This window comes from Choloepus didactylus, chromosome 3 (assembly GCF_015220235.1).
Source record: "Choloepus didactylus isolate mChoDid1 chromosome 3, mChoDid1.pri, whole genome shotgun sequence".
NCBI classification, from domain to species: domain Eukaryota; kingdom Metazoa; phylum Chordata; class Mammalia; order Pilosa; family Megalonychidae; genus Choloepus; species Choloepus didactylus.
The window spans coordinates 7,354,101-7,375,783 of NC_051309.1; the positions used below are offsets into that span (position 1 = coordinate 7,354,101).

Below are 21,683 nucleotides of genomic sequence, written 5' to 3' on the forward strand. Positions count from 1 at the left end.
GCCGCTAAAGGAAGCCTGGAAACCAAACCCTCCCAGTCGCGAGAGCGAGTCCAGGGCCGGGCCCAGGGCCTTGCGCCGGGCGGGGGTCGGCCGGGCTGGGCGGCTTGGGGGTGCGGGGGACCGAGTCGGGGGTGGGGGGATCAGCAGGGAAGCGCTTCCTGGTTCGAGCGGAGAGGGGCGAATCGGCCTCGGCTCCGCGCCGCCGGGAGGAGCTGTCTGTCTGCAGCCCCCTCCTCCCGCCCTCTGCGCTCCCTCCTCCTCCCGCCCTCCTCGGGGAGCCGGGCGGCGCTGGCAGCCGGAGAGGCGGCGGCGGCGGGCGGGCCGAGCAGCCGGGCGCGTGGGCAGACGCGGGCATCGACCCTCCATCCCTCTCTTCGCCCCTCCCGGGCCTTTGTCACCGCGCCCGCGGGGAGCGGGGCCGAGCGGGAGCCCGACCGAGCGTCTGACGGTGCCAGCGGACCCGCCGGCCGTGCCGAGGGGGCCATGTCATACCAGGGCAAGAAGAGCATCCCGCACCTCACGGTACGCCGGGCCCCCGCCCCCGCCCCGCCGCGCGCCTTTAGCGGGTGGGGGTGGTCGCCGCCCGGGTCCGGATGGGTGGGGGCGGCCCCGAGGCTTCCGGCGTCGCCGCGGGTGGGGCGGGGCCCGTCTGGGCACTGCAGCCCCCCTCCCCCAGCCCCTGGGGACCGCGGTGGCGATGGGGGGCGCGGGGCGGGGCGGGGCTGCAGCCTGGGGTCCCTCTCCCGCGGGCTTGTCGCTCCCCCGCCCCTCACGGGACGTGCCGGAGGCTGGCGGGGACCGGGAGGATGCGGAGCCGAACAAAAGAGGGAGGGGCGCGGGGTCCGAACCCGCTCCCTCCGGCCCTTGCGCGGGGAAGGGGAGGGTGAGCTGAGCCTCCCGCGCGCGGCCCTCTACCTGTGCGCCTCTGCGCACCTCGCCGCGGTGTTCCCGCCAGGGGAAAGAAAAAGGTCGATCGCTCCCCCCGCTATTGATGGAGTGAAGTCTGGACTTAGAGACCCCTCCATGATGGATGCGCCCCCTCCCACCCCGCACCGCCGCTAAAAATAACCTAATGGTTTGCGCTGGTGGCTGCGGTCCCGGAAGGGTTAACGCTGGCGGGACTGGGCCGCGGGAGGGTGGGGATGGTGGAGGGGACTGAGCAGCTGCTACTTGTCCGTGGGTGTGGCCGAAAACAAAGGAACCCCGTCTTTAGGCTTTGTCTCTGGGGGCGGGGAGCTGAGGGAGCTGCGGGCTGGGGCCCCCTCCTCTTCCCCATCCCCTGCTGGCCACCAGAGTGGCACCCAGACCGAGCCTGAAGCTTGGGGACCACAGGCCCTGGGAAGTCAGTGGGTGGCAGTGCCAGAGCGCCCAGGTGCTAGAAGGCGGGATTCCGGTGCAGTGGAATCTTTCTTTGGTGTGAGGGCCAGCGTCCCATTGGCCTCATTTATCTCTGGTCCAGGCTCAGGGACTGCCCCAGGCACCTGCAGGAGGAGCAGCTTTTGTAGGAGAAGGAGCTGAGGTTTTGCGCTCCCCTGCCCGGTATACTGCAGGCCTTGCTTAATTGAATCCTGACCGTCATCCTTTGAGGGAGGCAGTGTCCAGCTCGAGCTCCCAGAGCTGGAAGCCAGAGATTGGTTGCCAGAGAATTGGCCCCTTGTTTCCCTTGCACGGACCTGCCTCCTCCCCAACTCTGGGCTGATTCGTCAGTTAGAAAATCCCTCTTGGGCCCAGCTTCAGCTCTTGGCAGAGGGCTCTGCTGAGTTCGCATCTCCAGAGGTGGGACCTCTAAGGGTGGGGACCACCTCTTATCCATCGGGGAGCCCTGTGCTCTAAGAGGTGTCCGTTGCCGATCTCTGAATACTGCATTAGCAGGGAGTCCATGGAAGGAACATGGTTGACCCGCCCTAGGCCTTAGGGTGCTCTGACCCTGCCCCCAGGGGGACCAAGGTAGGAGGGAGTGATGGGGTGTGTGTGTGTGATGCAGTGACCAGTGATGCAGGAGCCCCGGGTCTGGAGCCAGGTCCTTCCCTTTGTGGCTGGGTAGTCATGGGCGTTACCCCAGTTTGCCCATTAGGGAACCAAGGGATGGAGCAAGACCGTCTTTCCGGCAGGTCTGTGGGAATGGTGTTGCCTGGAATTGTCCATTTCTCAGTCTGCACCACTGTGGCAGCCACCCTGCCCCGAGGGCCCCTCTGGAGTAGAGATGAACTGCCAGGCTTTTGCAGCAGATGGATTTGGGGGCACATCCTGCTCTGCCACCTCTCCGAGCCTTGGTGCTCTAATATCTAACATGGGCATAACTCTGCTGTGTAGCAGGGCTGGTGAGCATCCCAGAGGACCACAGCAAAGCGTTCAGCATATATTAGGAGCACAGTAAAGGCCTCATATCTGCTGGCTGCCCCCACTGCTTTCATCCTTGGTTCAAAGCCAGTGGTCAACCCAGGATGAATCTAAGGCTTGCTTCCAGCAAGCACAGGGGTGAGAGAAAATTATGCCTAGTTCCCAGGAAAGAGACTACTGATGAGGCATTTGTGTTTTAATTGCCCACATCCCTATTTCACACAAAAAGATCTGGGGATTAGGGGATAAAACAGCAAACCAGAGAGGATAGACTTGGATCTAACATCTTTCTAGGAACCTTCAGCTCCTTCAGGGCCTTTTGCTAATGCACATGTTTTGTTGGGAACCAGAATCCTTTCCTTAAATGCCATTAGTTGAATGGGGGGGGGGGGTTGTGGTTTCCAAATGCTATACCCTTCACTTGATCATTAGTATTCATTTGGTGAGTTAATAATAATAAGCAGCTGATCTGGACGAGCCGCCGTGCTAGGTGGGACTTAACCTTGCCCTCCCAGCATTGCAGTTCAGCAAGAAGACTGACATTTAGACCTGAAATCACAACAAAGGGTGGTGGGTGTAGTAAGGGTTGGAGGAGGCCACAGCAGGGATACCCAGCCTGGTGCTGGGAGGGGGAGGAGGCAAAGAAGACAGAGAGGAGGGGTCCTGCCTATGTGGAGGCCCAAAGGTATAGAAGGGTGGCCAATTGGAGAAACTGACGGCAAGTTGGCATTGTGGGAGCCCATCTCAGGTTTCAAGCGTGGCTTCTCTCTGCAGCGATAGCAAGTCTCGGAGGCGGTGAAGATGTTTTTGGCAGCCACGGTATGTGGGGCCTGTGGAGACATTTCAAGGGCTTGAAAAAGCACCAAGATGTGGAATGGGGAAAAAGCACAGAGTGGAAGACAGAACTCTCGGCTGTACCCTGGGTCCCTGCCTGGTTGATATGGGGTCACTCGGCGCCCCTCCGAGCCTCAGCTTTCTCATCTGAACAGTGGGGATGAAGGAGCCAGCTTTGCCAATGGATTCAGACAGGACAGACAGGAACTTGAGCAGGGGAGAAGCAGGGCATGGTGCTGGGCACGGTGTGGACAGAGGCGAGGCGACAGGCCGAGTTACCAAAACGTTCTCCTACTCATGCGGATTGCGATGAATGTGCTTTTCCTTTTTCTCCATCACAGAAAAGTCACCAGCCGTGTTCTGAGATGATAGAGTAGCTAGATAAGGAAGATGTAAGAAGCAGAAACACTTAGCTTTAGCCCCTAAGGATTGCATAACATATTTATAAAGCTCTTTTGCTTGTGTGGGTTTGTTTTTTTCATTAAGAGCATTAAATTAATCAGGGATTAATTTAGCGGAAGCTGTTTTGGGGCCCAGAGCTGTGGATAAATGAGTGGGAGAAGGTGCTGGGCGTGGCTCCCAGCAAACAAAGGCACATGGCTCCCGGGCCCTGCAGAAGCTCTTGGCTCTGCATAGTGCCCTGAGGGGGCATCGCAGTGGAGCCCAGAGCACCCACCACAGATGGGTGATGATTATTATTAAAAATAAGACTTCAGGAATCCTGGTCGTGTGTGCTTGTGCAGGATGTCACAGCAGTCAGCTATTTCCATACTCCCTCATTTGGCTCTCAGGACATTCATGTGAGAAAGGCAGGCTAGATCTATTATACCTGCTTCCCAAAGAGTAAACTGAGGCTTAGGGAGCTTTAGGGGCATGTGAAGATTCAGAAAAATTGACCTTGCCCTGGCCTGTGGATGGAGAAGGGACTTAGATTCAAGCAAGGAGAGTAGATGATGGGCTTGTCTGTCTGCTAAGAAAATCAGTTCCTGATCTGAAATCTTTGTAACTGTGTGTGTGTGTGTGTGCGTGTGTGAATGTGCTTAATTGTGTGTGTGTGTAAGTGTTGCCATGCGTGTGTATGTATTCTATCAGACAGATGGGAAAGGAAGGGAAGAAAGAGATCACAAAGTAAAACTTAGTTACTCTAGTGTGCAAAAAATATCCAACGCCTGGTGCGCTTCTTTCTGTGGGTGACATTCAGCCTGTCTGCAGATATTCAGTTTTACACGTAGGGTTTGAGATGACTGCATGTGGTGAAATCGGACAGAAGTAGGACACCAGGACAGAGGGTGAAGGAAGAACAGAGAACAGATGACAGGACTCTGAGAGGAGATGCATTTCGGGCATCTGATGCCAACTCTTGGCTTCCTGGCATCTAGGGCAGAGACCTCAGTCATCCAAGTTCATGATTAGAGAGGAAGTAGACCATTTCCTCCGGGGAAAAATTATCTTAAAATCAAATTCTTAAGCAGCATCTCCCACAGGACATGAAAGTGATACTGAGTTGTAGCATCTTCCATGGCATAACCACACAGACTTCACCCTGGAAGGCTCTTTCTTGTAGTGAACTTGGCCAAGACTGAATGCACGAAACGCACATGCTATAACATCTGTGAATGTGCCTGGTCCATCATAGGTGTTTAACGAATGATAATTCCCTTCTCCAGACTCAGGCTGCCTTTTGGAGGAAATTAAAATTCAGCATGGCGGCTAACCAGCAAGATCAACTGCACATCTACTGTGTTCCTCAAAGTGTGCAAGCCATGCTGGGCAATTAAAGGTATAAATTTCATGATCCCAGTCCTTAGTGCACACATACGAAACAACTTTGGATTGGCTAAAGGGTTGATAGTGTGGAACAGAGCACAGACATTAAAGAATCTCAGAGAAGGGAGGCCTCAGCTTTGGAAGCAGCAATAGGAGACGGCTTCTTAGGGGATGGGGCCTGGTACAAGCTAGACCTTGAGGGATTTGAGTGAGGAGTTTTGTACAGATGAAGCATAGGGAGAGAAACTGGAAATAAATGTGAATGGGTGGGGCATGGGGGGATTTTACAAGGCTTTAGAAGCCAGGCAGATTGCACTGGAAGTGATGGAAAGAACACGTAGGTTCTAAGTTTGGCTCTAAGGCTAATAAGATATTTGATCTTGGGCAAGTCATTTTCTCATGGCCAACAGTGAAAGAGTTGGACTAAACAATCTAATTCAAAATATAGGGCACCCTGACTTCATTCTGTGGGTAACTTGGACCCATTGGAAGCCCTTGACCTGGGGTGGTGGTGTGATAAGGGTAGCTTGTAAGAATGTGTATTTTGAAGCCAGACTGAGTTTGAATCCTGGGTGTTCTGATTCCTAACTGTGTAATTTGGGAAAGTTACTAAATCTAATTTTCATCACTCATAAAATGGAAATAATAATTGTAGAACTTTACAAGATTAAAATGACTTAGTGTAAGGCAGATGCTTAGAAAAGTGCATGCGCATTGTTTACTGCATATAGTAACAAGGAGTTAGTTGTCATTACCCTGGTGTTCTGGTTTGTTAATGCTGCTGAATTGCAAAATACCAGAAATGGATTGGCTTTTATAAAGGGGGTTTATTTGGTTACAAATTTTACAGTTCCACAGCCATTCAAGTGTCCAAACCAAGGCATAAACATGAGTATACATTCACTGGAGAAAGGCCATTGATATCCGGAAAACCTCTGTTAGCTCGGAAGGCACGTGGCTGGCATCTGGTTGTTCACAGGTTACGTTTCAAAATGGCATCCTCCAAAATGTCCCTAGGCTTAGCTTCTCCAGGCAAACTCTGGACTAGTATCTCCAAAGCGTCAGCAAAAGTCTGCTTTCAACGGCTGTTCCCAAAATGTCTCTCCGAGCTGCAGCTCTGAGCTCCCTCTGTCTGAGCTCTTATAGGGCTCCAGTAAACTAATCAAGACCTGTGCTGAATGGGTGGGGCCACACCTCCCTGGATATAATCTTCTCAAAATTATCACCCACAGTTGGGAGCATCACATCTCCATGGAGATAACCTAGTCCAAAGATTCCAACCTAATCAACACTAATACATCTGCCCCTCAAGATTGCATTAAAGAACATGGCTGGTATTGTATATTAGTCAACAAGCAACTCCAAAGACTCAGTGATTTTCAACAACATACAGTCGTTTCTTGATCCTGCTCCATGGGGCTGTGGGTTGACTGTAACTTGGCCCTGGGCCTCTGGTGAACCGTGGGTCTACGCCATGTGCTCTTCACTTTGAGTCCAGGCTAAAGTAGCAGAGGACAGAAGCACCAGAGCCCAGCAGCAGCCCTCAGCTCCTCTAAAACCTTCTGCTTAAATATGGCTTGTTTCATGTCTACTCAGGGTCCATTCACCAAAGCAAGTGACATGATCAAGCCCAAATCAATGGGGAGAAGCCCAATGTCAGTCTTTCCAGAGGAAAGGTGAGGATTAAATGTGAAGGTTCTGGCATATAATAGATGCTTTTTTAGCTTCCTGGCTGCTGAAGGAAACACCATGCAATGGGTTGGCTTAAACAATGAGAATTTAATGGCTTATGGTTTGAGGCTAGGAAAAAGTCCAAATCAAGGAGTCAGCAAGGCCATTTTTCCCAAAGGTTAGCATTCTGGGGCTGGCTGCGGGAGATCCTGGGTCCTGGGCTCCTCTGTCACATGGCAAGGCAAATGGCAGCCTCTCCTTTTTCTTCTGGGTTCCTTTGACTTTCAACTTCCTGATTCCCATGGCTTTCTCTCTATCTGAATTTCATTCTGCTTATAAGGGACTCGAATAATAGAAGCAAGACCCATCCTGATTGAGATGGGCCACGCCTTAACTGCAGTAACCTCATCAAAAGTTCCTACTTACAGTGGGTTCACACCCACAGGAATGGATTAAGTTTAAGATCATGTTTTCTGGAGCACATACAGCTCCAAACCACCATAGATGCTAAGAAACACCAATGCTGAGGTGGTCAGGAAGCAGAGGGAATGAATTTGGAAGAGAAGTCCCAGTGTTGGCTCTTAGGTTGAATTGGACTTGGGAGCAAGCACCAAACTGAGGTGTTTCATGGGCGATTGGAAATCATATTGGAATGCGAGTGGGAGGCAAGGGCTGTAGATAGAGGGACCCATGTCCAAGAGGAACTGGTAGAAGATAAGAAAATGTAAGATCTTTCAGCCACTGGTGGTTCTTATCCCACATGCTGTGAGCTCAGTGGTGTACTAAAAAACATCTGCAGATGTGCTGCTAAATTTAGATTGGTATTTGAAGTTTATGTTGCTAAAATCAAATCTACAAATTGTTCTAGCAACAGCTATTATCTGATCACACGGTGGCGATTGCTGACTTACTTGGTGTTGATTATGGTCTGTAATTCCTTCAAGAATGACGCCAAATTTTATACTATTTGAAAGTGTGTCCTGAACACAGAAAGGTTGAGAACCATTGCCCTAGAGAGAGATTTGACATACTGTATATGAAGTGCTCATCATGAAAATTAGCAGGTCTTCTATAAGGGGCAGCTGTTATTCTAGAATACTCTAATCAGTCTCCTTGAGTTGCCTAGGAGAATTACCAACCAGTATTGGGTCAATACATCCTCACTGCCTCCCATCCTGGAGCCTGCTCCGTGGAGCTGTTCCTTCAGGACCCAGCACCGTGGCTGGCATGGCCACTGAGAGTTTCTCTTTCCATAGTCTCTGTGGATGGGTAACCCCTCAGGCACTCAGGGTATTTCAGTGCCACTGCTGGGAAGGGTGAATGTCTGTCACTTTGGAGGTGCCCTCTCAGGACCCCCCCCACCCAGAGTGGAGTGCTCTATGTGCATGGTTTAAATCAGTCCGAAATGAGTGCTCTGATACTGGTTATAAATCCATCCAAGCATTTGTACATTTTGTGATGATGTTTTTTTAAAGCAGCAGCTGCATTCATCTGTGTTTCGTGTGTTGTATAGCTTGATGCTTCTATTCCAGCACCCATCAGCCTCTGTTGCAATTGTCTGTTACCACGTCTGCCTGCCCCACGAAAACACCTGTCTCCGTCAGCTCTCTAGCCTGGCTGTGCCTAGCACGGTACTCAGTGGACACAATCACAGGGAAATGGAAGGCATTACCCTGTGGCCCTGCACATCGCCTGAGACTTTTGACCCAGGTGAAACCCCTGTTTCCATCAGGTCAGCAACACAGCAGCCACAGCAGCAGCAAGGCTTAAAACAAATGGGCTTAATCAAAGTGCCCAGCCGTGAGGGATTGGCCAAGTGCATTTTGTTGGACTGATTGAATGGAGTATCATGCAACCATTAAAAATAGTGATGAAAAGTTTTCATGACTGAGGGAAATGCTTGGATGAAGAGTACATTCATTCTCAATCATGTAAAAAGATAAATGGTAATAAACCAATAAGTAGATTTTCAGGGAAAACTTCCAAATGCTAATGGTGGTACAGTTATAAATTCATCCATTCAATAACTATTTACTGAGCACCTACTCTATACCAGGCACACTGGTTGTGTTTGGATAGTACAAACATGTTTTTTCTTCTTTCTCCTGTTCTGTGAGCTACCATTAAAAAAAATGAGTATGTATTGTTTTTATAATGGAAGGTAAAAAATACATGTATTCTCAGTCCTTCGCTCCATCTCGTGGTTGTCCCTCCTACTTCAGCCATCACAGTGAGATGAAACCTCTCCCTTTTGCCACTTCCCTGCTCCCTCCAAGACCAGTCCCAGTCTGTGTCCGGGTTGTGCCATCTTAATGGAAACATCTGGAAGATGTTCCCGAGTCCCTGTGAGCCACGTGGGCTTTGTCAGGGTCTTCAGCCTCAACTGTGTGTTCTTAATGGCAAAATGGGGGCAACATGGTACCTCCCTTACACGGTGGGGGAGACTAAGGGAGACACATGTAAAGCTGTTAGCACAGCTCCTGGTTCACACTGGGACTGCTAAATGTGGTGATGGTTGTCCCAGCTCAGTACACCTCCTCTCAGAGGTGACAACACACCGTGGTTGTTAAAGTATGAATATTATCCAGCATCTGGCAAAGAGTGAGCCCTCAGTACATCTTAATTCTTACTCTTGCTGTTCTTGTGCTGTCGATTCTGGGCCCTCTGGCGTGGCTCGCTGACTCCTCCATGTGCTGTGGACACAGAAAATCCTCCTGGGACATCAGTGAATATCTAATGACCACATGGTTTGTTGGGACACAAGTGAGGTGGGTCCTACACAGCCCACCCGTGTTCCCACTGTTTCCTTGTCCCTGTGGCCCAGGTGTTGGAACATCTCCCGGACGGGGCTTGCCCTCTCCAGTCCCTGCCTTTTGCATGGTCAGCAGCTATTCTCAGCAGTGGGTCTTGGGACTGAGAACTGTGGGCTCTCCCACTTCAGCAACATGGGTTTGTTATGTCCATCAGCCTCCACTTGACACTTGACCCTTGGAGTTGTGGCACAGTGTTTAATTCTCAGCATCTACAAAATCGTGTGCAATGGTTGAATAACCCCCTGAATGCAAACTGTGCTTTTTGCTGAGTGAGGGTTAGCCGTCCTTCACAAATGCTCTATCCTTAGATTTGGAATTTTGGAAGTTAGCATCCAGAAGAAGATGAAGGCAGCATGAAGGGTTCTTGGAGTTCAAAGGAAAGGGCATCCAAAGTGGGCACTTTAGGAGTGGGCAGAGGGAAGATAATGGGCTTCAGGTGCCTTAAAGTAATGTATTTTGTGCAGAAAAGCAAGCTTTTATTAGAGTAACTGTCTCAGTTTCTGTGCTGGTTTGAAGCTGTATGTACTCCAGAAAAGGCCGTGTTCTTTTAATTCATTCCTGTGGGTGCAGACCTGTTGTGGGTGGGACCTTTTTATTAGGTTGTTTCAATTGAGATGCGACCCAGCCAGTACAAGGTGGGTCTTAATCCCCTACTGGAGTCCTTTGTAAGGATAAAAGGCAGAAAAAGTCCACAGAGCTTAGAGAGAGAAATATCCAGGGAGAGCTGAGAGAGAGAGGAGTCCTGGAGAAGCTAAGAGAGGACCCACAGATGCTCAGAGAGAAAGCCACTGGAACCAGGAGCTGAAAGCAACAAAACCCAGGAGCCCAGGACCAGCAGACACCATCCATGTGCCTTCCCGTGTGACAGAGGAGCCCCGGGCGCCAGCAACCTTTCTTCAGAGAAGGTATCCTCCTCTTGATGCCTTCACTCGGACATTTTGACAGCCTTAGAACTGTACATTTGCAAGCTAATAAATCCCCATTTTGAAAGCCACCCCATTTCTGGTATATTTCATTCTGGCAACTTGAGCAACCTGAAACAGTTTCCTAGGGTTGCTGAAACAAGGCACCACAAATTGGGTGGCTTAAAACAGCAGAAATCTGTTGTCTCACGGTTCTGGAGGCCAGAATAGAAATTAAGGTGTCGGCAGGGCCGCGCTCCTGCAGAACCCCGAGGGGAGTGTCCTTCCTGGCCTTCTCCAACTTCTGGGGGGTTGCTGGCCCTCCTTGGTGCTCCTTGTTTGCAGCTGCTTCAACCTCTGCCTTGTCATCATGGGCCTTCTCCCCCATGGCTGCCTGGGTCTCTCCTTCCCTTCTTATAGGGACACCAGTCTTATTGGGTTAAAGGGCCCACCTGACCCCAGTGCAATCTCCTTTTACCTGACTAATTCCACCTGTAAGGACCCTATTTCTAAATAGATCAGATGCACAGGTCCCAGGGGTTAGGGCTTAACCTATCCTCTTGGGAGATACAACTCAACCCCAAACTAGAACCCTCCATTTACAAGTTGGATCATCATGCCCCACCCCACCCTACCCCCCACCCTGGGCCTTGGCCAAATAGCTGCTTGATGTCAGAACTTGAGGTCAATTCAGATACTCAGTGAATTGGATGCAAAGTTGCATGGAGCGAACTGGTAACTGAGGGAATTTTGTTTCTGTTCCAAAATCATGTTGCATGTCCTTTTAATCATACTGTAGCCATACACTCTTAGGAATTAAGCCTTAATAAAATATCACCAAATATTTAATTCATACCATCACAACATTGAAAGGAGCCTTTTAAATTATGTATAATATTCTGTGTATGTGCCTTTGAGGAGGCAGGAAGGAGTATCTGCCCCCCCCCTTGCCATCTCCCCTCTAGTGTGAGGAATTCCAAACACCCTTTCCTTACATACCTCCAATAATAGGGAGCTCATCACCTTGCAAGGCGGCCTCCCTTACTTTTGGAAAGCTCTCATGTTAGAAAGCACATGGGAGCTTGCTCTGCTTTTGCCCTCAGAATTTTTACAGTTTCCTTCTTCCTCAGTGATGTTCCTGGAGGCAATGGAAAATACTTCTCAGGTCCCTGGGACCTTCTCTTCATTGGGAGAAATTGCCCCAGTTCTTTAAAAATTCCTCATCTAACACAATTTTCAGGTACAATATTTGGGTTTTTCTTTCCTTTCTATTATTTCCCCTTCCTTTTCCTTTTCTGTTTCCTTTCTCTTTCCTTTTTCTTTTTTTTTTTTTTTTTTTTTTTTTTTTTGCTATACTTTATTTCTGGCCATACAGAACAAAAATAAATTCAGAATAAAACTTTAATGATTCAGCATCTTTTAAAAAACTTTCTAGGGTCATAGACTCCTTTGAAAAGCCAGTAAAAGCCATGGAAACTTTTTCTTGCCTCCTCAAATACACGGACATGGAGGATTTTGTATAAACTGTATCAGGGATTTCCCAAACCAGTGTTCAGTGTGTTGAGTGCACTTATATATTATCTTACATAGTCCTCCCAACAGCCTGGAAGGTGGGTGCTTTGATCAGCTCCATTTACAGATGAGGACACTGAAGCACCAGAGGATAAGAATCTTCCAAAGGTCACCCTGCTGAAACCTGGGTGGGAATGAGCTGACGTCAGAGGTCTCTTGGTCTTGTGAGAGGAATGAAAATATGAAAATGAAGTACCACAAAATAAACACCAGCCAGAGGTGTAAGCCTCGTGCCATGGGGACTCGGAGGAGTGACATGTCTTCCTGGAGTCAGGCCACTGCCTCGCAGGGCGAGTCGGAATCCAGCGGGCAGGGTAGGTGTGCAGGAAATCCAGGCTGCAGAAAGGCCAGGGACTGAGGCACAGGTGGGTGTGAAGGTGCAGTTCAGGGGGCCAGAGTGGGGGGCGAGCAGACCAGTGTGGTGAGGCAAGGCTGGCAGGGGGCGGGGCCACCAGGGAGAGCCGAGAGTCAGGCCTGAAGAGGACTGGGGAGAGGTGAGATGTGGTTGGATTTGTGTTTCAGAAAGGGGTTAAGACAGGCAGCAGGGAGACTCCTGAGAGGCTGGGGCAGCGGGTGGGCCACAGGGGGTGAGGGCTGACCTGGGGCAGGGGTAGCGGGAGGTAGAAGTAGCAGGTGGGTCTGAGAACATCTCAAGAGTAGATGCATGAGGTCTTGAGAAGGGTTGGGTTTTGAGCTGTTGGGGTTTGGAGAGAAGTTGAAGATGTAACTGAGCATTTTAATAAGCTCTCTCTCCATGTTGTGAGGATGTTTAAGACTCAGTCACTGACCTAGCTGCTTTCCATGTATGAATTCATTTAATTCTCAGAACATCCCTGTGCATTACAGAAGAGACCCTGACACACAGAGAGGTGAACTTGCCCAAGTGACGGGGTTGGTAAGTGTGGGGCCAGGTTTGATCACAGATGGTGTGGTTTCTGCACCCAGGTAGCTACCTGCCAGGCTGCATTGCCTCTCCATTAAATTGGAATAAAATGAGATAATAAATGGGGCCTTTTGTTGAATAGGTCTCTGAATTTAATATCTGACCTCTGGAGGGCCCTTTGCAGCTTTTAGAGTATTCTGATCTGCCTTACACCTTGTTCCCTTTTGGCCACATTCACGGCAGCCCTTTTAGGAGCAGGGCAGGTGCACGGCACTGGGATATATGCATGATCAGTAGCTAAATGGCTACATACGGGCCATCGTTGCTTATCCCCATTTCACAGATCAAGGAACTGAGGCTCAGCCACTTTCACTAGGCGCAGTGAAGAGAAGACAGTGACAACCGTCAGAAGGCAGGGGGCTGTTGCTTTAGGTGCCATGTGGAATGAAGATCAAATTCTGGCCCTGCTGTCTCCTGGCTCTGTGACCTTGGGCAGATTGCTTCACATGTCTGAGTTCTCTCATTTGTAGCACTCCTTCCTCCTTGTTAGGTGATTTAAGAATTCAAAATGAAGTTGCACATAACACAGAACTGGCTCTTCGTTTGAGTTCAGTAAATGTGATTTCTTGAAAGCCAAAGACTTCTGTTCAGATTTCTGCATGTGATATGAGAAGCAGAGGCATGGAAACCCAGAAATGGGCTGAGACATAGCTAAGATAGAGTGTCCTCCTCCCACGGGTGGCACAAAGGGCCTCCGCTCCTGGGGTCATGATAAAAGTCTGCTACTTTAAAATTAGATATTCAATCCATCAGCAAGTATTTCCTGTATGTCTGCCAGGTACGATGGGGCCTGAGAGCTCAGTGTTATAACGGCAGTTGTCATGGAAATGGGCCCGAGCTTGCAGAAACGGCCTGTGTTTCCGAGGCACGAATGAGGAAATGCCACCCTGCCCCCTACCCGTGCGAATGGAGGAATAGTAGGTGTTAATTAGATTCCATCTTATACTTGCCACTTCCTGGGAGGCTTTCCTGGGTGGTGTGGCAAAGAGCCGCTGGCTGACAGGCTGTCCCCCGAGGCAAAATCAAAATCAGATGAGGTGGTTTTTGTGAAGTGATGTGAATGTGCAGCTGAACTAGATGACAGGACTAGCTGCTCCAGAAGGGCTGGATGGAACATTCGAGAAGGTGTCCTGGGAAGGGAGGAGGCTCTGGTTTATTAAACATGTGAAGCAAGAAGTGGAATTACGAAGTATTTGTGCTAGAAAACCTTTCGGACATCAGTTACAGTGGCCCCTGAGCACAGAAGCTCATGGTGTATTAATTTGCCTTTGATCTGATAATGCTGCATAGCAAACAGCCCCACGTCTCTGTGGCTTACAACAACAGATACTTTTTTTTTGCTGAAGGATCTGTGGTTGGCAGAGGCTTCGCGAGGCTCACTGTCTTCAAGCTTCAGTTGGGAGTCAAGGGTACTCCTCGTGTCTTCTTGTTCTGGGGTCCACACTGTAGGAGCTGTCATTCCCTGGGGCAGGTGGTTCCATGGAGTGAGCAGACACTCAAGAGGGTGAGCCGAGACACACTGCCTGTAAAAGCGGGACTGTGCATTCACATCTGCTCTCATTCTCTCGGGTAAATCAGGTCACGGGGGCCATGCCACAGTCAGTGGGCAGGGGACCATACTCCCCCCACATTGAAGCTTTTTAAGAGTGGACAGGGAATTAAGAAATGTGAACAAGTAACAGAATCTACCTCAGAGGCTTTACATCAAGGTTATCTGGGGCGTTTGCTGATAACATAAATTCCTGGCCCATAATCTAAATCTGATAAATGAAAATCTTGGAAAAGGATCCTAGATATGAAGTTTAGCAAGCAATCCCAGGGGATTTTGAGGATCGTACAGGTTATAGTGCCATGTTGTGTGTGTGTGTGTGTGTGTGTGTGTGAGAGAGAGAGAGAGAGAGAGAAGAGAGAGGAACGAGGAGAGAGAGAGACGAGAGAGGAGAGAGGGAGAGAGAGAGAGATTGGGGGTATACCTAGCTATTCTACTAAATTGGTTTTTTTTATTTTTTAGATTTTAAGAGACTTTCTTAAAGGTAAATTTTAGGTTTACATAAAAAATTGTGTAGAAAATACAGAAAATTTCCTTATACCTCCTCTCTACCCCCATCCACAGTTTCTCTAATCACTAACATCTTGAAATAGTGTGATACATTTCCTACAATTGATGAACCAATGTTGAAAGATTATCATTAACCATAATTTACACTAAGGTTCACTCTCTGTGTTGTACAGTTCTGTGGGTTTGACAAGTGCCCTCTGCTCCACCTGCACACCTGCCACCCCTGGAGCCCTGGCACCTGCTGGTCTTTTTACTGTCTCTATAGTTTTACTTTTTCTAGAATGTCAGATAGTGAATCATACAGTATGTAGCCTCTTCAGATTAGCTTCTTTCACTTAGCAATATACATTCAGAACATTCCATTGTATGGATGTGCCACAGTTTGTGAATCCATTCACCTGCTGAGGATGTCTTGGAGGTTTCCAACTGCCATAAGCATTCATGTGCCGAAAGTGTTCATGTGCAGGATTCTGTGTTCCTGTTGAATTTTTGATTTATACATATGAGCTTTGACATAAGTGGATTGTGAGATTTGAAGGCCTAATAACTTTCAAAATTCACCTTGACTTTCCCTCCATTTTGAGAGAGAGAGAGCAGTTCCACCTGGATTCAATTTGTGGACAAGCACATTTCTGCTAAAACCAGTGTGCTGGTTTGAATCTATTATGTTCCCCACAAAAGCCATGTTCTTTAATGCAATCTTGTTGGGGCAGACTTATTAGTCTTTGATTAGGGTGGAACCTTTTGATTGTTTCTATGGAGATGTGACTCACCCAACTGTGGGTAAGACCTCTGATTAAATTATTTCCATGGAGGTGTGGGCCCTGCCCATTCAGGGTGGGTCTCGATTAGTTCACTGAGCTGACACAGACGCTGACGCTTGGAGATGCTTAGAGATGCAGACAGAAGGACATTCGGAGATGCTAAGCTAAGAGATGAAGCCCAGAGTTTACCCTGGAGAAGCTAAGCAAGGACTCCCAGATGCTTACAGAGAAATTCCCCAGGAAAGCCAAGCAGAGAGTTAAGAGAAGCCAAGAGAGACAGAATCCCAGTGACATTTTGGAGAAAACCTTTTGAAACCAGAACCTGGGAGCAAAGGACCAGCAGATGCCAGCCATGTTCCTTCCCAGCTGATAGAGGAGTTCCATACACTATCTGCCTTTCTTCAGTGAAGGTATCCTCATGTTGATGCCTTAGTTTGGACTCTTTTATGGTCTTAGAACTGTAAACTTGTAACCCAGTAAACCCCGTTTATAAAAGCCAATCCGTTTCTGGTATTTTACATAATGCCAGCATTAGAAAACAAGGACACCAGGCTTCCCTGATCCTCTTTGAGGCTTGTTTCCTTGACTGCCCTTTAAGTAGGAAGAGTTTCTTCATCTTTCCAGGACTTTCTGGTCATTTAGTTATCCTGAGATTTGCTCCCCTTCCATTGATGAACCAGGCAGCCTCATCAGAATCTACAAGAGCTGTCTCATCATGAAGACCATGTTTCTGAGATCCTGTTTTGACACTCACCCATCCATTCATCCCACATTCCAATTCCTGTATTAATGCAATTTTGTAGGGGGGCAGATGGGCGTTGCATGCTCTCCCCACAACTTCCTGTGGTGGGATAATTAAAGTGCTTGAAAGGGTGATCCAAAGACTTTAAAGTATTTGAAATCAGCTACGTACATTGTGAAGCATGCCATGACTATTTTGGTAATGTGGGAATATAATAATTACAAATTTGCCAGGGAGCCGAGAAGGAAAAGCAGTGAAGAACTTCAAGGCTGGATGAGGTACGAGAGAGCTACCTTAGGTGTTCCAGGATTTGGAGAAACCTTGCTTTTCCAGCTCCTATTGGCATTTCAGAACCACGGACAGCACAGGCCCCCACCCCCTTTTGTTCCTCGGCTCTCCACCAATGGCGTGCAACCTGAAGCTTTCGGATCACTGTGCCTGGGTCTGTAGGATATACTGGCTTTCTCACAGTGCTTCACTGCCCTCTCCAGTAATGACTTCTGGGCTCTCTGCTGTTTTCCAGATAGCCAAGGTGCTGATCCATTGAGTTTTGGATAAACATTGGTTTCGTGTGACTCGTGTGTCTTTTTTCTGCTGAGGAGCCCCAGACCTTAATCTGTATCTTCCATGAGCAGCTTTGTGGAGGGGACGTCAGATTTTATTCCCACCATGCAGGAGGGAGAACAGACCCCAGGGAGGCTTAATGCGTCACTCAGGGACAAATGATGATGCAGAAAATTCACTGCGATCCAGAACCTTCCCTCTTAGTGGAGGCTGTTTTTGTTTGTTTTGCTGTTGTATGGGGGAAGAATGCCTAGAGCTTTAAAGGCTAATTTTTATAAGCAGAGCTCAACAGAATATATCACGTTTGTGGAGAGAACAAAAGTGTACTGCCAACACCAGCTCTCTCCTCCCAGTTGGGGCTGGACGAGGGCTAATAGCAGGTTTGGAGAAGGAGCCCTTCCCCTTTCCTGGGCTGCTTCTCTGATGTGACAAGGCACTTGGCAGTAGAGACGTGGTTACAGCCCAGCACCAGGGTTTGGGCTTCTTGCGAGACCCTTCAGCATCATGATCTTGTACGGGCCCTGCACTTACAAGCTTCTGTTCCCAGGCAGTGGGGTTGGGCTTTATTCAGGGAATTTTGAAAGAGAAGAGAGAGACTTTTCATTGTTGGTCTACTCCTTTCTCCCTTCTCCCCTCTCTCTTTCCCTCTAGCTCTTCCCTCTTTCTTCCATCCTTCGTTACCTCTTTATCATTCTATCTTACCCTACCTTTTTTCCCTTCTCTCTCCCTCTTTTCAAACTTTCTTTTTCCTTCCTTTGTGCCTCTTTTCTAGCACCACCTCTCCTTCTCAACAAACATTTTCTCAGTACTCTGTGGGCTCCTGGTGGCCTGGGGAGGTAGAGATGAAGCGCAGGGTCTACTGACCATGGGAGGGGTGCCCTGCTTGGCAGGAGATGGGCATGTGAGCAGTGACCCCTAAGTGTCATCAGTGTGTGCAGCGGGCAGTGGGGGTCTGGGAAGACACCCCCAAAGTCTGCCCTGTGGGAAGTCAATTACTACCAGAAAGACCCACTTCCACTTGAATTAGTATGTAGAGTATGGTATTTTGCTTTCCTACCTTTCATTTTGTCATCAGGAACTTTAGTTTGTCTTTAAAAATTCCTGGAATATATTTTGGTAGCTGAATGAAACCCCATTAGCAGTATGGTTGTAACAGTATAATGAAATCTGGATCACATCTTTGTATATAATTTTTTGATCCTGTTTGTGACATTTTCCTGACAACAAATTTCCAGCAGTAAATTTCAGACTCAAAGGACATGGACCCTTCTTAAGGCCCTCTATACATGCTGCAGACTTGGTCGATACTTTTCTTATTGTGAGATCCAGGGCACAACTTTGAGGGAACCATAAAGATGATGAGTGACCCTTTGTCTGCTTCTGCCACGGCTTCGTGTAAAGTCTGAGTTCAAGTCCTTCCCTGATGAAACCCTTCCATTACCGTTACGATGGAGCCTGGTCTCCCCTGCACACGTGGTATTGGGGTTCCTGTGATCTGCTCCCAAATACCCCTGCAGGCCCCCCACTCTCAGCCAGAGGAAACGCTTACAGACCCCCAAGCCTGCCGGCTGCCTTCTTACCTCTGGGCTTTCCCCCATGCTCTTTCCTCTCCTTGGAATCTCTTTTCTCCTTTACTGTGTGGCTAATCCTTACTTGTTCTCCAACCTCAGAAGCAGTTTCATTCCCCTTGGTGGGGGGCAGTGGAGACCCTCAGTGCTTCCCACTGTCACTGTCCTTCCCACACTGGGGTGTCAGGGACTGGTTAGGACTCTTGTCTCTTCCAGTGGCCCAAGAACTCCCGAAGGGCAAGAACTGTTTCCTTCTGCTGCACACACCCGTTCTTAAACAAATACTTATCGACTGTAGTTCCTGCCTCTGAAAATAGCCAAGGATCAACAGCACATCTCTACTGAGTATCTCTGTGGCCAGCCCTGTGCCACGCACTCTACATCCGTACCCCATTGAATTCTCATGACAGCCCTGTGTGGCCTGGAGAGGTCAGAGCTCATGGATAATGAGGTAAGAAGTCACGGGGCAGGGTGGGAGCCTCCACCTGCCTGGCTCGGGAGCTTTTGCTTTTACATGACACGTGTGCAAGGATGTGCACTACGTGGCTGCTTTAGGAAATACTGTTGCTGTGGGATGAACTGGTGATCGCTGGCATGCCCTAGCTGTTGAATTGAGCTCTTAGGCTTTTGTTGAATTTTTAACCAGATATTTTATTTAAAGTACATGAATAGTAATTTTTATACAGAGCGTGCCATCATTCATATCTGTAGTTATCCTGTGAGAGCCAGGGACAGGGCTGACATTGTTATTTTTTTCTTTTCGATGTGGATTTTATTTTATTAAAATTTTAAAAATGTATGTACAGTAAAATTCACTCTTTTCGGCATTCAGGTCTGTGGGATCTTTTTTTTCTCCTTCGGTTCTGTGAGCTCTTAACACTCATGTTTTATGAATGGAGAAAGGGAGCCTTAGAGTTCTGGGTTCTCGGATCCTGTCAGACCTGGGCTTTTCCTAAATTGCATCTGTTAATGGAGTGTCATGGATTCTAGAGCATGAATGTTTAAAAATGTGATGAAAGTATGATCTAATGGACTTCCCAGTGCTTGCCAGGAAGTTAGAAAGCTTTTGAGTTTAATCTCCAGTCTTTTATGTTGTATGGCTTTAGAGGTCACATCTGTCTTGGAACCTCGTTTCCCTCAGAGATCATCTGGAACATTCCATAAGAACCTTTTCAGCACAAACTGTCACTGAACACATAACTTCTCTAAAGCACATTTCCTAAGGTTTCTTCTACGGAAACGTGTCCTTGTCAGATTCTCCACAAAACTTAAGAATCTAAGTTTGGAAAGAAGTAACCTAATTTCCCTCTTGAGTATTCACTTTCCACAGCAGCAGAGAGAAGGACTTGACAAGTCCTGTCATTAAAGCCACACTTTACTTCCGTTCAACTCAGCATTTTTAAAACTCTTGCACCTGGAAACCCCCTTTTGGAATAACACCTATTAAAATCCTTCAGAATTTGCATTCCAAAGAACTTGGCTTTGAAATTATTGACTAGGGGGTGGAGGAATTCTTGATTTTAAGAAAGAAAATGAGGAAATCACATCAGCTTTTGCCTTATTATGAGCTTATTTTATTTTTCCAGAAATATTCTGGCCTCTGAGAGACCCTAAGACCTCAGACCCCTTGAGGTTTCTGCACCCGATAACTGGTGATGGTTGGCGGGTGATGGATTTGAACACACGCCACCATGTGATTCCAGGAGGGGCTGCCTTTCTGGCACGCAGCACGTTAAAATACCACCTTTCAGGCCGTGCCTGGGAAACCTGCTATTAACTGTGACAGGCAGGCGGCTGCAAGTAGGCGACTGGGCAGAAGTCCCGTGCCACCTGCCGAGGACTCACGTTTCCTTGCTTCCTGGGGCCGGGGGAAGCCGGCACACCGGCTTGTCTTGGCTTCCTGGATATGCTTGTGGTTTAGAGCAGAGCTCGGGCCTCCTCTTCCCTTGGCCCTGGAGTATCCTCCTGGGGGCTCAGTTGGTCTCTTCCCTGGGGATACACGCACCATGGTTGCTCCTTTGTGGGCCTGGGGGTGACTCGGTTTCCCCCAGAGCCTCTCCTGCAGGGGAGCAGGATGTGTCGTTTCACACTTCTCCCCTTGCCTCGTTGTCTTCTCTTTGCCTCTGACGCCTTTTCTCTCCAACTTGGCTCATTCATCCTTCAGGAATCAGTCCAGTCACTTCCTTGTTTGTTCTTTCAGCCCTTCATTCATTCATCAGGCCAGGGTGGGTTTGACGTATTGGAGATGCAGCAGTGAAGAAAACTGACGTAAGTCCCTGCCCCATGGAGCTAAGTCTAGAAAGGGCCACCGCATGGCACAACTCCAGGGGGTGCCCTTCCTCCAGTGCATGTGCTGTCCGTGCCCTGGGGTTGTGCTGTGCACAGCCTGAGGGGTGACTCAGCGGCTCTGATTCCAGAAGGGCGAGTTGCACTTTAAACGAACATGTAAACATAAAGTAAGTTGAATGGTACTATGATCAGCACTGTGAGAGCATGGCGTGGGCAAGGGGTGTAGACAGTGCTGGCAGAGCAGGGGTGTTTGGTGTTTCTTACAGGGCTGCCAAGGGAAGGGCTTTCAGGTAGGGAGAGCGTGAGCCTTGCCGAGATGGTGGGGATACTAATTAGGTAGGACCTTGCTGAACTTGGCTTTCTCCCCAATGAGAAGGGGACCCACTGGGGTTTGAGCAGCTGACTACATGACCTGTTTCTGCTCAAGCACATCTCCCCGATGCCTTAGTTTGGGGTCAGTGCTCCTTCTCTGGGGTCATTAAGCATCCTTGGCTTGCACCTCCTGGCACGTGCTGTTGGCTGACTCATTGCAGTGATAGGATCATTCCGAGGTTCCTCAGAGGGTCTCGGTGGATCCAGCCCCAATTGCCCCTGGCCTTGACCATGTGATTGTGCATCCTTTGTTGGATTTCCAGGCCCACCTCTGTCTCCCACGTCCTCACTCCAGCTTCCTAGCATCACCTCCTCCTTAAGCTGCATGCCTCCAAGTCCTCGTCTCAGGTGAACCCACCGCAGGCACAACTTCAGAAGTGGTTACGCTGGATCCCTAGTCCCTGGTACTGTCTTTCTCCCCCCACCCAGAGACGAGAAACTCCGTGAGGCAGGGGCTGTGTTTTATTCGTCATCGCCTCTGCA

The 21,683-nt window shown here is 48.9% G+C and overlaps 1 protein-coding gene across 9 annotated transcripts in view; it reads left to right on the forward strand.

Moving 5' to 3' along the window:
- Window positions 1-21,683, forward strand: part of LOC119529209 (dihydropyrimidinase-related protein 1) — a 256,553-nt gene that overhangs the window by 177,790 nt on the left and 57,080 nt on the right. Inside the window, exons 1-2 of one of the 9 annotated variants that reach the window (XM_037829373.1) lie at window positions 294-522; window positions 18,756-18,990. The exons of 7 other annotated variants lie outside the window; for them this stretch is intronic. In XM_037829373.1, the coding sequence (XP_037685301.1) occupies window positions 18,943-18,990 (48 nt within the window). In that variant the 5' untranslated portion in view covers window positions 294-522; window positions 18,756-18,942. Of the gene's footprint in view, window positions 1-293; window positions 523-18,755; window positions 18,991-21,683 lie in introns of those variants that run through there. One more of the 9 variants, XM_037829374.1, reaches the window with a different exon arrangement.